This window comes from Dipodomys spectabilis, unplaced genomic scaffold (genome assembly GCF_019054845.1).
Source record: "Dipodomys spectabilis isolate Male_0828 unplaced genomic scaffold, ASM1905484v1 ptg000095l, whole genome shotgun sequence".
Taxonomy (NCBI): domain Eukaryota; kingdom Metazoa; phylum Chordata; class Mammalia; order Rodentia; family Heteromyidae; genus Dipodomys; species Dipodomys spectabilis.
This window is the reverse complement of record NW_024870772.1, coordinates 47,928,563-47,944,889: the sequence shown is the minus strand read 5'-3', so window position 1 is coordinate 47,944,889 and position 16,327 is coordinate 47,928,563. Positions and strand designations below refer to the sequence as shown.

Below are 16,327 nucleotides of genomic sequence, written 5' to 3'. Positions count from 1 at the left end.
GAGGAGGAGCATGTGAGCACAGTCAAGGAAACTGAGTAGTAAAGAATGATTTTAAGAACACAAAGTCAGGAATTCCAGAAGGGCCTTTGCTGAAGTTTGAGAGAAGACAGTGCATTCTGATTAATTCTTAGAAGTTCACATGAGAGTATGTGTACCATATTATAGAATTTATTCTTTTTGCTCAGTATTACAGACCCTTAGAAGATTTAAAGATCCTTAAACTCAAGAATATTTGTGTCAGTCAAATTTCTGCTTCCATGTATCAAATCTAGCTCTTTCCTGAATCTTCTTCAGCAGCTTGTCTTTCAGCCTGATGGCGTAGCCTAGTGTATAGAAGATTCTGAGTTTGATCTTTAGCCTTTTAGGGAAAGAGAGAGTCAGAGAAAGGCCAGGAGGCAGACTTTGGCTTGGATTGTTTTTAAAGCTCAGTTTACAGATGTTCTTGGTTGATAACAACAATTATCAACTTCCAGAAGGTAAGTATCTCACCTACAATTATGGCCATTAACTCCCATCCTTGATCTTCCTGGTTCAATTCTGGGTCCAATGGCCTTGTCCAGTTGTTGACGCCAGTTCCTCCTTGTTGATGATTTCTCCCTCCTCTAACACATAGACTTATTTCTACATTTTCTTGTTTTTTTTTGGGGGGGGGGTCCGGTCGTGGGGCCTGAACTCTGGGACTGGGCACTGTCCCTCAGCTCTTCAGCTCAAGGCTAGCGCTCTACCACTTGAGTCACAGCGCCACTTCCGGCTTTTTTCTTTTTGCTTATGTGGTGCTGAGGAATCGAACCCAGAACCTCAGGCATGCAAGGCAAGCGCTCTACCACTGAGCCACCTTCCCAGCCTCTTATTTCTACATTTTCTTGTGCTCTTGCTGTCTATTGGCTTTTCCACTTGAGCCTAGATCCCTGATATTCTCCTTTCAAGCCAGGTCCAATCTTGTAATTTTGTTTCTCTGACTGTCACTGAGTGGTGAGACTTTTGGATTCACCAGAAGCAGTCTTGCTGTCTGCTGGAACACAGGGGTAGGGAGAAGAGAAAACTATGCTTGCTTCATACTGATGGCTACAACTGAAAAGGCTAAATATGTTTCCCTCAGAGCTAGCCTAGACAATTCCCAGTGGGTAGAGGGTCCTTATCACCCTATTTGACAGACAAGGATGTAATGGCAGAGGTAAGTAAGCAGGCTGAAGAAATGAAGCCACCCAGCCAGGAAGTGACTGAGTGAGATCTAGCTCAGGCAGCGGACTCTCACCCTGCTTGCACATGTGGTTGGGCTATACTTTGTGCTGACTGCGTAGCTTGAATGTTTCTCCACATACCTTTTTTTTTTTTGGTTGGTCGTGGGGCCTGAACTCTGGGCCTGGGCGCTGTCCTTCAGCTCTTCAGTTCAAGGCTAGCGCTCTACCCCTTGAGCCACAGCGCCACTTCTGGCTTTTTCTGCTTATGTGGTGCTGAGGAATCCAACCCAGGGCTTCATGTATGCAAGGCAAGCACTCTACCACTGAGCCACCTTCCCAGTGTGTATATGTACACAGTATACTTAGAAGTCTGTCCTGACAAAAGTTAAGGAACTTGGAATAGTATTATCAAGAAAAGAGGTTTAAAATCACAAATGCCATAGGCATAAAGGAAAGTTAAGCAAATTCTCAAATACATGTTTTCTAGAATTCCCTCACGCAAAACCCAGGGCTTTACAGACAGAGTTTCTCAGTCATTCTAAGGAACCCCTGCTTTCCTGGGCATATGATGTTTTCGGAATCAGTCCCAGTCAGTCTGTCTTTCAGTATGGCAAGGATCTGGCATGTTTTCTCCTTGCCTTCTAAGAGAAAAACCCAAGTACTTGCCAGACCACTTAATATTCTAGCTTCCATAGCAAATTGCTCTCATCTCCTGCCTCCAAACTAATTTTGGATTTGTGCAAAAAAAAACCAAAAAAAACCAAGGCAATAAGGGAAGGAGAGATGGGAGATGCAGCAAGGCTGTGGACTCTGTTTTGTTTTGCATGTTTATTACAACTAAAACATGCTTTTAATTATGTGACACAATTTATATTTAGCAGAGTTCTTGCTATCACTCCACTCCTTCTAGATGCTTTCTTCTAGAAGCTTTGCAGTCTTCACTCAGAGCAGAAAACACTACACCTACATTGGAACACAGATGACATATTAGATGGTTGCCTTCTACCTTAGTGACAATTTTGAGTTTTAATTCAATAGCCAATTCCTTTATTTTAAAACATAATAAGGGGTAAATAAGTGCAGCAGTGATAGTCAGTAGACACTATGTTGAAACTATACAATTATAAACTATGTTGAACTACATGACTTGTGGGGAGAAGAGTCAGGAGGGAAAAACAGGGAGAAAATGAGGGAAGAGATAAAACTTCAAAAAGATGTGCACTCATTACCTGACTTATGTAACTGTAACTCTTCTGTATGTCACCTTTACAATAACAATAAAAGAGAAAAAATATAATAGGAAATAGAGACAAATATAACCTATTCTCCTAGAGTTAAGCAAATGAGTAAATACAATTTCTGGCCAAAGAAAACAAGATTATTATTAAAGAAATCTGTGATTTAGCTTTTAATAACTGAAAAAAAGATGATCTAAGAGCAAAAGATCAGGGAGGGAGAAAACAGTCATAGGCAAAAGAAAGGGCATAAGGAGAATTCTGAATTCAAAACCTCAACCTGATGAACATTTCTAAATATGAAGTGATGTTCCCTGAAAAAAAATCTATCAAATGAATATATTTGTTTTAATAATTGCTCCTGTGAAATAAAGTGTTTATTCACCATTATTTCATGAACACACTGAGCCTTTAAACACAAAGGCCTGAAGAAGAAAACAAAAGCTTTGAAAATGTTTTTCAAAATGGAGAATGACTACAAAGTAAAATTTCAGTTCCTCCTCTGAGTTTGAGGACTGAAATCTCACGTTTAAATATGTATTTCCCTGCTTCTTTCCTCCTACCCCACCAACTCTTGCAAGGACCTTCTCCTCGCTCCCAGAGTGCATCTCCCTGCCTGTCTGGCATGGCATTCCACTGGCTACCTCCTGGCTGGCAGCAGGTAAAATACATCCTTCCACCTCTGAGGACACACAGTGATAAAACCCCAATAATAAATGCAGGTGACAAAATCCACCTACATTAATAGAAAAATGGAATAAAAATTCCAGGAAGTTATTAGGATTCAATCTTTTAAAATTATAGTTGCTTGATACACTTTCTAGTCATTGTTATCTATCTGGAACCACATTGAGGCAAAGCAAGAAATACCTTTCAGAGATAGTCATCCAAATATTTATCTGAGTACAAATATTAGTAGATTTAGTGTAAGTGAGGCTGTATGCTGAGAACAGAACTGAACAGCCTAGAGGTCTCGTAAAAGCTAGCATCATGATGCAAATCATGGCATAGGGCCACCTATATGCACACATGCATTTGTACTAATAGAAAAGAGAGAGGACAGCAAGAAATACAGTTTCTGTTTCTTGACATTGAAATCATTTAAAATACAGAATAAGGCAGAAGCTTCAGTTCCTTCCAAGAGGTAAACAATCTTATTTTGCATATGGGTAAAATCAAAATGAGATATGATTTTAAAATCTTGACCTCATGATACACACCATGTTTCAATCATTTAGAAAATTAGCAAATATCAACATGTGCCCATTGTCATGCTAGATCCTGTGGTTGATCCAAGGGAAAATAAAAACAGTTTCTGTTCTTAAAGACTCTGGCATATTAAAAAAGAATGACATACACCAACAGAAAGACAAAACAAGGAAGCACATATTCAACTGCTAAACTGTTTTAAAATGTAAGTGCTACATGGTATCACATCATTGTGAACTGAGGTTGTGAACAGGAGGTAGCAATGAAAAAAAGAGGAGCTTGAAAGTTTAAAATAAACACAAGGAAAAAAATGAAATGGGCATTTGGGGAGAGGGGACATTTATATGCTGTAGTAAATGATTATGGCTTCTTCTTCATACAAACTCATATCTATGTCAAAATTATAATCTTTTGACATATAAAGATGAGTTGCTGGGCACTAATGGCTCACGCCTGTAATCCTAGCTGCTCAGGAGGCTAAGATATAAGGATTGTGGTTCAAAATCCCTGTAGGTAGAACAACTCTATGTACAAGACTACATAACTCTCTGTCCAATTAGCTACCAAAAGGTTGAACTGGAAGCATATTCCAAGTGGTAGAGCACTAGCCATGAGCAAGAAATCTGAGCAAGAGTGTGAAGCTCTGAGCTCAAGCCTTGGGACTGTCACACACACACTTAGATATAAGTCCTAGTAGAGTTCCAATTTAAACCTATTGCACATATATTTATCAGCATTGATAGCACCCACTTTTACTCTAGTTCCAAATTTGGTCTATAAATTTTGTGTTCATCTTACTTATCATGAGCTTATTTCTGTAGAGAATTATACTATCTGGTATCCTTTCATTTAATAAAATTTTGTTTAAATACCATTCAAAAGGACATTTTCAAGATATATCCTTAATTCTTTTATAAAGATACTTGGTTTTCGAGACAGTAATATAGCACAGATTGACTCAAATGTTCTTGAGTCTCCCTAAGTTATGAGAGTCCAAAGGTTTCTCTCTTAAGGGATTTCATTTTTAGAACTAAATTGAACGTATAATTCAGAGTCTTCCTTAATGAAATGTTCCCTTCAAGCCTCAATTAACAGTATCATTATCAATCAGCATTCATCACATACCTGCCATATACAGGACAGTGTTCAGGGTGAAAGAGTTAGGTCTGAGAGAAAAATAAGAGATATGGTCTCTTTCCCAGTAGTTTATAATACATATACTGTTTATTGTACATCCACCCATCAATCACCTACTAACCCTTGATCACAGAACAGCACACATCAGGTACAAATAAATTACTTAGGCAGTAAGTGTGTGTATCAGGGGTTGCACCTGGCTGCACATAACAGAAACCAGAGCACAGGACATCGATCATATAGCGGCTATGTATTCTCATGTAACACAGCTAGATAGGTATTTCAGGGCTGGTGGTGGGGAACCAGGTTACTCCTGTCTTTCTTGTTGCAAAATGGCCAGTCTCTCTCTAATCTCAACTCTGAACCTTGGGGAGAAGAAGGGTGATGCAACAAAAGGAGAGGTAATGCAAACTTCCTCAGAAATCCCTGGAGAGCTTCATTTTCATCTCATTTGACAGACTCTTCACAGTAAAGTCAGCCTTAATTGCAAAGGAGGCTGGGGCAGTGGGTGTCTGGCCTTTTCAGCTATTACAGGGATGTACTGTCAGATGAACTGCCCACAAAACCAGACAATGGAGAATTATTCAAACATAGGAGGCCATTACATGCTTTTCATTTCTGCTCATAAATAAATCAATTCATGAAGTATTTTGGAGCATTATTATGTGCTAGACAACTGTGTTAGGTGCTAGGCATAGATGAAGCAAAGAATACGACTGATTTTCACGGAAGTTACAATATAGCCAGGAATGTAAAGGGCAAACGTGTAGTTATACTTAACACCACATGAAAGAACAAAGAATGTCATGGAAACCCACCAGGGTTGGCAAAATGGCTTCTCTGGGGTCTTCTATCTCAGCCAAACCTGAAAAAGGAGGTAGAGAAAAGATGGGAGAGGGAAGAAAGTTGCAGGCAGAAGATACGAAGCATTTGAAAGGCCAGAGAAGAGTGAGGAACTGAAGAGAAGTCTGAGACGATTGTGACCAAGAGTGAGGCTAGGAAGACAGATGGCCAGATATCAAAAGACTCTCATAGCACAGGGGGTTTTGTACTGTACTCCAAGGATAACAGGAACCCTAAGCAGGAAAAGCCAGGGAGTGCAATGATGGGTAAGTACTTGGATGGGATCACAGGAGACAAAGGATGGGCCAGAAATGGGCATCGGGAGACCGTAGTAGATATCCAAAAAGAGAATAGCAGATATGGCTGTATGGATCCAAGAGATACTCATGGGGGAAGATGATCAAATAGGAAGAATCGAGCTGATACCCAAGATAGCTAATAACCATAATTACAATTTTTTGTAAGTAATCTCAAATTTTATTAAAGTTACATAGCTGTAAACCTCCTATAACTGCATCTACTACTCACAATAACTCTGAATGTTGACAGTGTTCTTAGGCTCACCTTCAGCCTGGAATACTGAGGCAAAGAGTTCAGCACTACAGTAACTTTCCCAGGTCCTCGCTACTCCGTGTACAGCAGGAAACAGAGAGGTCGGGGGAGGATGATGAAAATCAACAATATCCATAGGAGACCACATCCCCTTATCCCCCTAAAACCAGAGGATGATAACATATCACAGACATAGGGGTTCTTCAGATGGAAGTTAAGAAAGACAAGGAACTAGAGTCTGTTTTAATTCAGTGGTGCCTAAGTAACTGGTAACCTGAATTACAATATTCTCATTGAAATGAAGATGAGTAGAGACACGTTACCAGAAACTGAAGGATGAGAAAACGAAGGCATTGGGTCTAACGTATTCAATTAGGCTGACATGGAAAGGAAGAGAAGCTTAGATCGGAGCTGGAAGAAGCCTCAGACTGAATGAAGGTCTGGAGAGTTCTGAAGAAATGCAAGACCTAAAAACATGCACAGCCTGTCCTCTGGCTTTTTTGTCCACAGCAGGTACACTACCACTTTAACCATACCTCTAGCCTTGGTTTCTTGGATTTTGTCCAATACCTACCTGTCTTCTCCTTCACCTGTTAATTTTACTTCATCATTTTATACCACTTTATACCAATTTTTGAAAGAAAGGGAGATCTAGTAAATAAGTCATAATTATTTTCTAAAGTTCTGCTTTCACCATAATCTCTACTCCTCAATGCAGAAATCATAGCCTCATCAAAGTTAGGCTAGGCAGTTTAAAATTCCAGTTGCACTAGAATTCTTTTTGGTGAGCCTCATCAAAGTTAGGCTAGGCAGTTTAAAATTCCTGCAGTAGAATTCCTTTGGTGAGCTGGCATTTCCTAAGCCCAAGGACTTGGCTTGGGCTTCCAATCATTAGGTATTGAAGGTAGGAGGCAATGTGACAGTACCTAGAGGGCAGCACACACCTCAGTGAAAACATGAAAAGGAAAAAGAAGAAAGGCTTCAGAAAACTCCTCTAGGCACTGAGGAATGAATAGATCACTCCTACCAAGTACCTTTTCTCTCTGACCATTCTTTTTTAATTGATATTTTAATTAATTAAATATCTTCAAATAATTGTACAAGGGTTTCAATTCAAGATGGCCACTTATTCTCTGACCATTCTACAGATGAAGAAATCAAGGCACAAAGACACAGGATTCCAGAACTATACAGTACATAGCATATCATTACATGCTGCATTACCTGCTGATTCTTACAATGAGTTAGGTTTTGCCTAATAAAAATTCTGTTATTTGTCATAATCATAACTAGTATCAATTTTGGAAAACTGAAGGTGGAAGGATAAATTCAAAGAGTAATGAAGAATTAGAATGCTACATTGCTGATTAAAATGTTGGGTAGTGCCTTTAAAAAGACAAGGCAAGCCCGGTGCCAGTGGCTCACACCTGTAATCCTAGCTACTCAGGCGGCTGAGATCTGAGGATTGTGGTTCAAAGCCAGCCTGGGCAGGAAAGTCCGTGAGATTCTTATCTCCAATAAACCACTAGAAAGCTGGAAGTGGCACTGTGGCTCAAGTGGTAGAGCACTTGCCTTGAGCTGAAGAACTGAGGGACAGCGCCCAAGCCCAGAGTTCAAGCCCCACAACAAACAAACAAACAAACAAAAGACAAGGCAGAAGAAATATATCTTATTTTGGTAACCATGTTGCTATAGCAATAACATAATGATAGAAGGGCTTTCAAAGTTATACTAGCAATAAAAGATATGTATGTGTACATGTCTATCAATACTGCTGAATAAATACTAATCTGTATCACCTTGTGTGATCTAGTAACAAGGAAACCCATGTAAACATTGTTTATACCAATCATAAAACCATCTGTCAAGTTCTATTTATTGTTTGCACGTGTCCACGGAGAGGAAGAATACAGGAAAACAGCATACTATAACTAAGGACTTCTTTCTGAAGCACAATCTAGAGTTGATGTGGGGAGAAAATGAAGCAAAAGGATTTGCTGGTCTTACAACTATATGATAGGAATAAAACTTGTTTAAGCTCCTAGAGTGCGATGCACAGTGCTAACCTCAATATAACAAATTATCTAGAATAAAAATATGGTATCAACTCTGGGTTTAAATTATTTATCAATAGCTCTGTGTCTACTGGAGCCATTTTTCAGCAACCTGAACTAGAATAAGTGCTTTTCTACAATGGTACCAACCTCACTTCAATCAGTAACAGTTTTCATTTTGCTGCAAAGAATCTCACTTTGCTCTCAAGCGACAGTGTGAGAACTAGTCCTTCAAGGGGATTGTGAGGCTTTGAAAAGTCCCCTGAGGTCTGAAACAGTTCCCTAGGAAGCAGGCCTGCCCCGTGAGAATGACAGTTCTACATCAGTTCTTTGTTCTATAAAGGCTGGATGACTTGAAATCTAGTTTTCTCATCATTGTTAACATGACTGCCCCACTTCCGTGCCAAATCCAAAAGCAGAAAAAAACAGAAGCTTGGGTGGTAAGTGTACGTTAGACTCACCAAGTAGAATGGTCTTAATGTTGGCCTTTTTGTTTTTCCCCAGTACTTAGGGATTTTAAATTCAGGGACTATACACTTGCTAGGTAGATGCTCTACCATGTGAGACAAGCTACCAATGCCCTTTTCCCATTGGTTACTTTGTGTGTATGTGTGTGTGTCTATATGCATGCTGGTCCTGGGCTTGAACTCAGGGACTGGGCACTGTCCCTGAGCTTCTTTTTTACTCAAGGCTAGAACTCTACTACTTAAACCACAGCCCTACTTCTGGCTTTTTCTTTTTTTTGAGTAGTTTCTTAGAGGTTAAGAGTCTAATGGACTTTCCAGCCTAGGTTGGCTTTGAACTGGGATCCTCAGATCTCAGCTTCTTAAGAAGCTAGGGGTATAGGTATAAGCCACCAGTACCCAGATCCTTTGGTTACTTTTGATGCAGGGTTTCAATTTATGCACAGCTGTTCTGGGCTACAACCTTCCTTATTTGTGCTTTGCCCCACCAAAGAAGATATAGAGAGGGTAAGCATATGAAAAGACACTCAGCATCATATGGAAGTATGAATTATAAGATGCCACTATCTTCAGTGAAAGTAATAAAACAGAACTACAGATCTTTAATAAACACAATTAACCAGTATAATTTAATATATCTACTGAAAAGTTATATCAATAAAACAAAGAATATTTATCTTTTAAAATAGCATGGGATATTACTAAAAAATGACTATTAATTAAATTCTTTAAGTTCTCCCAAAGAACTTAAGAGTTAGTTCCTCTATCCATAGAAGAATGCAAAAGAATAGCTAAAATGTCATCTTTTAGAAATATTAAAACATGCTTCCAGGTATTTCTTAGGTGAGATATAATTGTATGTCAAAAGCTGAAAAGTCAAGAAAGACAAAGTATTTCTTTAAAAAGAAAAACTGAACTTTCATCTTATTTATCAGTAAATGAAAACAAAATTCTATTATACAAAGGTCTGCAGTGCAGCCACTGCCAACACAACAAACTTGTCACCACAGGAAAACATGATAGTTTAAACTGCATTTATTTGAAAGAAGCTGAAAACAAATTAATCAAGACTTCAACTCAAGCAACTAGCAAGAAAACTAAAAACTGAAAAGATAAGAAACAGATATAAACAGGATAATAAGTTAACAAACTAGAAAACAAACAGAAAAGAAACAGATTTGATTATTGAAACCAAATCTGGTTATCTGAAAGGGCCAACAAAATAGACAATCTGTTACTCTCCTTGGCAAAATGTTCCTCTCCTTCTCTGCCTCCCTCCTTGTCCCTCAGCTCTTTTTCAAATGCAACTAATCTACCCAAGGAAAAGAGAGGGAATCGAACAAACACAGAAGGTGAACTTTCAAATAAGGAGAAACCACATATTACTAAATAACAAGAAATTTGAAATGCCAAGTGATATTATTAATTGCATAGGAAAATATCATTTGCTGAAACCAGTAAACTTTGAAATCAAGAAGGAATAAAAATCCACAAATAAAGCAATAATTAGAGAGAAAACAAAATGGATCATTGAAATTCTACCACCCTAAAAAGACACCAGACATTTTCTATAAAGATCTACTAAAACCGCAAGAAACAGCAACTACGATGCTATTCAGAGTGCCTGCTGCACATAAAAAGTGAAAGGCTTCTTAACTTACTGTGAGAGTGGAATTTATGTATTTATTTAAGCAGTACTGGGAAATGAATTTAGGGCCTTGACAAGTACTCTGCCTCTTAAGCTACACCCCTAGAAAGCCAGTCTTTATACCATTAAAAAAAAAAAAAAAACACTACATAGCAGCTTGACCAGTGAACAAAGGTGCAAAAATCTATGCTAAAATAGTAGCAAGTTAATAATTTTGCCTCCCACCACTAATATGGGTGATTAGTGTTGCAGAGAAAAGGCATTTGTATCATAATAACTTTATGTGTATACTAACCTTTAATTTATGGCATACCATAATGTAAACTCATGTGAATATATTTAAGGAAGGATTTATAGGAAAATAGTATCACAGTAAGAAAGCATTTATTACAAGCCAGTCCACTTGACAGTGAAGCTCATTGAGACTGGTTTGGGAAGGGGCAGAGGGGATGAGGAAGAGTGTCAAAGTATGATGCTGAGCCAATGCCACAGAATGCAGGGCCCAGACGCAATGGCACGGAACACAGGGCCCAGACTCAAGCTGGAAACGAGCAGGTGGCATTGCAAATCTGGGGGGAAATGGTGAAGTACCTGATAAAAAATACTGAATAACAATCCAGACATTTGGAAAGCAACAAAAAGCATGAAATTATAAATCTGCCTCTGAGGTGATACCGAACTGTGAAATATGCTTTTGTTTTTACTTTACTAAATCTATTCCCCCTTCTGATGACAACAGTCAAGCTTTTCTTTTAGTAAACAAGTTTCCTTCTGTGTACAAACTCTTCTCAGAATTGTTAAACAGGGTTCTCCCTTTTATAAGGCTAACAAAGTGGGAGTTGAGTGGTCATGTAATCAAAAGAAGCCATTAAGACTTTCTTCTAGGACTTCAGGCTTGAAGGGAAGGATGAAGAAACAAAGGGGAGCTAATTCACTCTAAGGAGATGGCCCAGGTCCCCAACAAGTGCTGTTTCCTGTCCTTCTCAAAGTCTTTCAGTGAGCTATCAATCTATGCACTTCTAATAAATTCCTTTTTGTGTCAAGGTTAGTATTACCGTTTCTGTTGTTTACAAACAAAAGAACATAATGCAAAACCCTGTCTGGCCAAAATTTGACATAAGGTAAGTAATTTTAAAAGGGGTTAATAAAAGAATAAGAAGAAGTGTGGCTCAAGCACAAGGTCCTAAGTTCAAACCCCAGTATTGCCAAAAATAAAATAAACAAGGTAAAAAAACAAGCAACCATTAGGAAACACTAACAGATACAAAGTAGAAAGTCAATATTATATTAAGAACTCCTAAAAATAAAACATAATACCCAATAGGACCTCAAATAAGCAAATAGAAAAGTGAACATCTTATATAGATAGATATAGATATGAGAAGAAATATATTGTCTAATAAATATGAAAAAATGTTTAGCTTCATTGGTAAAAACAACCAAATTAGATAACCATGAGATAATGTTTTTGTTTTCACTCAAGAGATTCAGAAAAATTAAGAATATGTCAATATTAACAAAATGTAGAAAAATAGCCACTTCAAAAACTACTGGCCAATTGTAACAGACACATCTTCTCAATGGATAATTGGTAAAATATTCACTGAAACTTTAAATTGGCATGTGCTTTCTTGCAGCAACTTTAAATCTATAAACTTATCTTATGAGAAACATATTAAATGAATATAAATACAACTCCTCTATGCAATAATAAAACTTGAAGTAATATAAATGCTGAGTTAAAGTTCCACGGCCAACAAAAAGAAAAAAACAATTCTGGAAAGAACAATGGGAAGGTATGTTGTATAAGATGTAATAAGGAAAGTGTTGGTGCATCAATGGCAGGGTGAAAACTGGACAATCTCCAGAATATACAAGTAAGTAGAAGAAGTCACAGAACAAGGCATTCATGCCGAAATGTATATAATAAATAGAGATATATCTGTTATAAAGGTAAAGATACAATAAAATACTTAGAAAGATATACCACCAAACCATGAAGAGCTGTTTTACTTCCAGTGAGAATGTAATCAGCAGATCATCTAGGGATGTTCTTATCTTTTATTCTGTATGCTTTTCTTTTTTTTTTTTTTTTTTGGGTCCGGTCGTGGGGCCTGAACTCTGGGCCTGGGCGCTGTCCCTCAGCTCTTCAGCTCAAGGCTAGCACTCTACCACTTGAGCCACAGCGCCACTTCCGGCTTTTTTCTTATGTGGTGCTGAGGAATCGTACCCAGGGCCTCGAGCATGCAAGGCAAGTGCTCTACCACTGAGCCACCTTCCCAGCCCTCTGTATGCTTTTCTTACTTCATGTGCTGATGTATAACTTGTAGAAATAAATTGTTTTGTCTTTTGTGCTGATACTGAGGCTGGAACTTAGAGCCTCACACTCTCGCTCAGCTTTGTCACTCACAGATGAGTGCTGTCATTTGAGCCACGCATCCAATCCAGCATTTTTCTGGCTAAGTAGAGATAAAAGTCTCTTGGATTTGTCTGTCCAACTTGTCTTCAAACCATGATCCTTAACCTCCTGAATAGCTAGGATTACAAGCATGAACCACTGGCATTGGGCTGAGAATACAAAATATTACTAAAGAAAATGTGGGTAACACTGGAAAAAGAATTCCTAACAAGCAGAAATCCTCTAAATTAACATTTTTAAGCTGAATATTTCAAATTTTAAAAATTTCTCAACTAAAATATTGTATTTTATTATTCAGATTTGAAATTGAAGAAACTATAGCAAAATGTTCTTGATTAAGAAGAAATATCTTGTTTTAATTGATAATGTAATGATATGATAAATTTATACAATAAATTATATAAACAAATTATACAATAACCTATGTGTAAACTATAAATATCTATGTATATGTTATCATAAAACTTTATAGAAGTACTTTGTCCTAAGGGGTTAAAAAGTAGGTATTTTCCCAAAGACGTGATATTCACTAAGCTGATTAACTTAAGAGTTGCTAATATCAATTGTAGATACTTTAAATCAAGAAACTTTCATTCATAAGGAAGAGAATAAAACATAAGGAACTCTCACATTAAGTATCCACACAAGCTAATTAAATTATCTTAGGCAGATTCTACAGCATTAGGAACTCATTTTTAAATTTTATTTCAATTTCTCTGGGTGCCATTGGCTCATGCCTGTAATCCTAGTTCCATAGGAGGCTGAGATCTGAGAATCACAGTTCAAAGCCAGTAGAGGCAAGAAAGTCCCTGAATTTCTTATCTCCAATTAACTACCAAAAACCTGGAAGTGAAACTGTGACTCAGTGATAGAACAGTAGCCTTGAGCAAAAAAGCTCAGGGAAAGAGCTTAGCCTCTGAGTTCAAGCCCCAAAGAGTGGCAGTGGCAGCAGCAGCAGCAGCAGCAGCAACAACAACAACAGAGTTATTCCAACTCCAATTATTTAGAATCCTACAGCCTTTTTAATGTCTTGGTATCCTTTTCAAAATATGAAAAAATAAGTATAACTTATATATGTATATACTTAGTCAATTGTTTTCTAGTTATTTGGGAGTCTCAAAAGGAAACTATAAATTATATTGATAGTTACTCTTGGACACTCATAATTATGAGCAAATGTATTCAACTAAAAAAATATATGCTTGAGATAGGAACATTCTAGAAAAACATTCAAAATCTATTTTCTGTCCTTTTCTTTCAAACTAAATAAGAGAGAAAAGAGAAAAACATCCTCTAACCTTTTAGTTTTGGATTCATTTTCAATTTTACACTGGGCAAAGTCTTGACTGAGCAATTGGAGGTTTTCTTGAAGTCTCTTTTCCCGGTCTACACTTGCTTGGTAAAACTCCACCTTCTTCTCCATTGCTTTCAGTCTTTCTTCCATGGCCTTAAATTCATGTAGAATTAGATAGCTGACTCCGCAGTACTTGCAAACTTTCTCTTCAGGAGACATCTAGGAAACAGAACACACGTTTACTGATAGGCTGCTTTTAATTTAGCTGAAGATATGACGGTAGCCTATGCTGGTCAGGTACAGAGGGTTGTGCCACAGGTAAGAGTCCCCATCTGTCTTTTTACCATATTGACTCTGGCACAAACTCTTGGAACTAGAAACAGTTCTCTTAGAGCAATTATGTCTCTGTAGTATTCCTCAGAGGGATTTACACTTCAGATAGGTTCCATAAATTTAAGTAAAAAATGGTAAAAACATCTTTACGATTGTTGTACTAAGATGAGTTTTCCACAGTACTAGAAGTCTCTGGCCTGTCATGGCCAATTCCCCTGTGAGTCTGGTCATGCCTTTCGGCTCTTTTCAGATCCTATTTTTCTCATTTATAAAATTATGGCATTGAACCAAATGAACTTGAAGTTCTTCAGTTTCAATATTTTATGATTTTTATAGGATTTAGTATTCTGTCATAAACCCACAAGTACAAAAAGTATTTTGAATGTAATCTCTTCTCCCTTGATCAGATCTCTCCCTCCAGTGGGGTCCATGGTACTCACAGACTGACATGGAGACTACTGGTGTTCAATAACCAGCTGAAAGATGAGACTAAATGTTGAGACTAAACCTCTAAACCAGTGCCTATGACTTTAATCGTTTATATTATATTCAATCTACCATGTGTACATTGGCTAAATCCTCTTACTTCCTTCAGATAAAGTGTGCCTGAGGCCCTGCCAGCAAAAGACCAGGGGAAAATGAAATTTCAGGAGTCGGGAAAGAAACGGCTTTTTTCTGTGTCAAGTAAAAATAGCCTCAAGTAGCCTCTGCTTCTTTTGCTTCTCACAAAGGATGAGAGACAGCTTCATGAAATATTTGCCCCAGGCACCAAACTGGATCAACCCTTGGATTAGTTAAAAGTATTTATTCTTTTGCTTTTTTTTTTTTTTAAACAGGATCTTTGAACCCACAATCCTTCTGCCTCTGCCAACCAAGTGCTAGAATTACAGATATGCATGACAACGTCTGGCTATGTGCTGTTAGGTAGGCACCTGAGCACGTGAGCTATATATACTCTTAGCCCTCTTGCCTTATTTTCTAACTAAGGTCTCATGTTATGTCCTGACCAGCCTGCACTGGGACTCTTCTGCTTCTGCTTACCTCAGAGCTGGGATGACACTCAGAATCTATCTGTAAGATGGGCTTTCAACCACATAGCCTAAATAGTGATCCTCCCATCTTTGTCTCCCGAGTAGCTAGGATTACAGGCGTGAGCCATAGGCGCCCAGTCTTTTCTTTACTCTTCTTTACTCCCTTTCTCTTCCTTCCTTCCTTTCTTTCCTCTGCCTTTATTCTTTTTTTCTGTCTTGTACCCATCCTGGGGCTTGAACTTAGGGCCTGGGTACTATTCATGAGCTTTTTTTCTCTAGGTGAGTTCTCTAGTCTTGTGAATCACAGCTCCAATTCTGGCTTTTAGGTGGCAAACTGGAGACAGTCTCAAAGACTTCCTGTCTGGGCTGTGATCCTCAGATCTCAGCCCCCTGAGCAGCTAGGATTATAAGCATGAGCCATCCATACCTTGCTAAATTCTTAATGCCACCTCCCTTGATACTACAGAAACTGCTCCAGTAAAGGAACCACCATATCTGCCTTTACACAAGTATTGATTGGGAGAAACTAATAATCGATTTTATAGAATAAACATCAAATTAAAAGCCATAATACAAATCATGAATGACTCTATTGATCCTCTAACTGCTGATGATATCAAATTTATAGATTTATAAACCATCAAGTTAAGGTAACCCAGTTCAAGCTTAGCAGGCTGCCCAGCAACTTTTGTAATATCCCAAAGGATGGGAAAATACTTTGCAAGGCAGCCTGTCCCATCCTCTTCCAGTTTCGTCTCTCAGGAAATGCCTACATCAATCTGCCTCCCAAAATAGCCCAAGCCCCAGTCTCTCTCACACAGACCTTCCTGAGATTTGAAGACAGTTCTCAGGAATGTTCTGTTTTCTCTTGTCCATACAATTCCTCTAGCTGTTTTCCAGGGTGTTACCTTTATTTCTCATTCTAGA

General features: G+C 38.1%; 1 protein-coding gene across 1 annotated transcript in view; it reads right to left on the bottom strand.

Annotated features, from left to right (window-relative positions):
- Lekr1 (leucine, glutamate and lysine rich 1) overlaps positions 1-16,327 on the bottom strand; it is a 103,338-nt gene that overhangs the window by 70,435 nt on the left and 16,576 nt on the right. Inside the window, exon 3 of the mRNA XM_042685660.1 lies at positions 14,041-14,255. Coding sequence (XP_042541594.1) covers positions 14,041-14,255 — 215 coding nt within the window. The remainder of the gene's footprint in view (positions 1-14,040; positions 14,256-16,327) is intronic.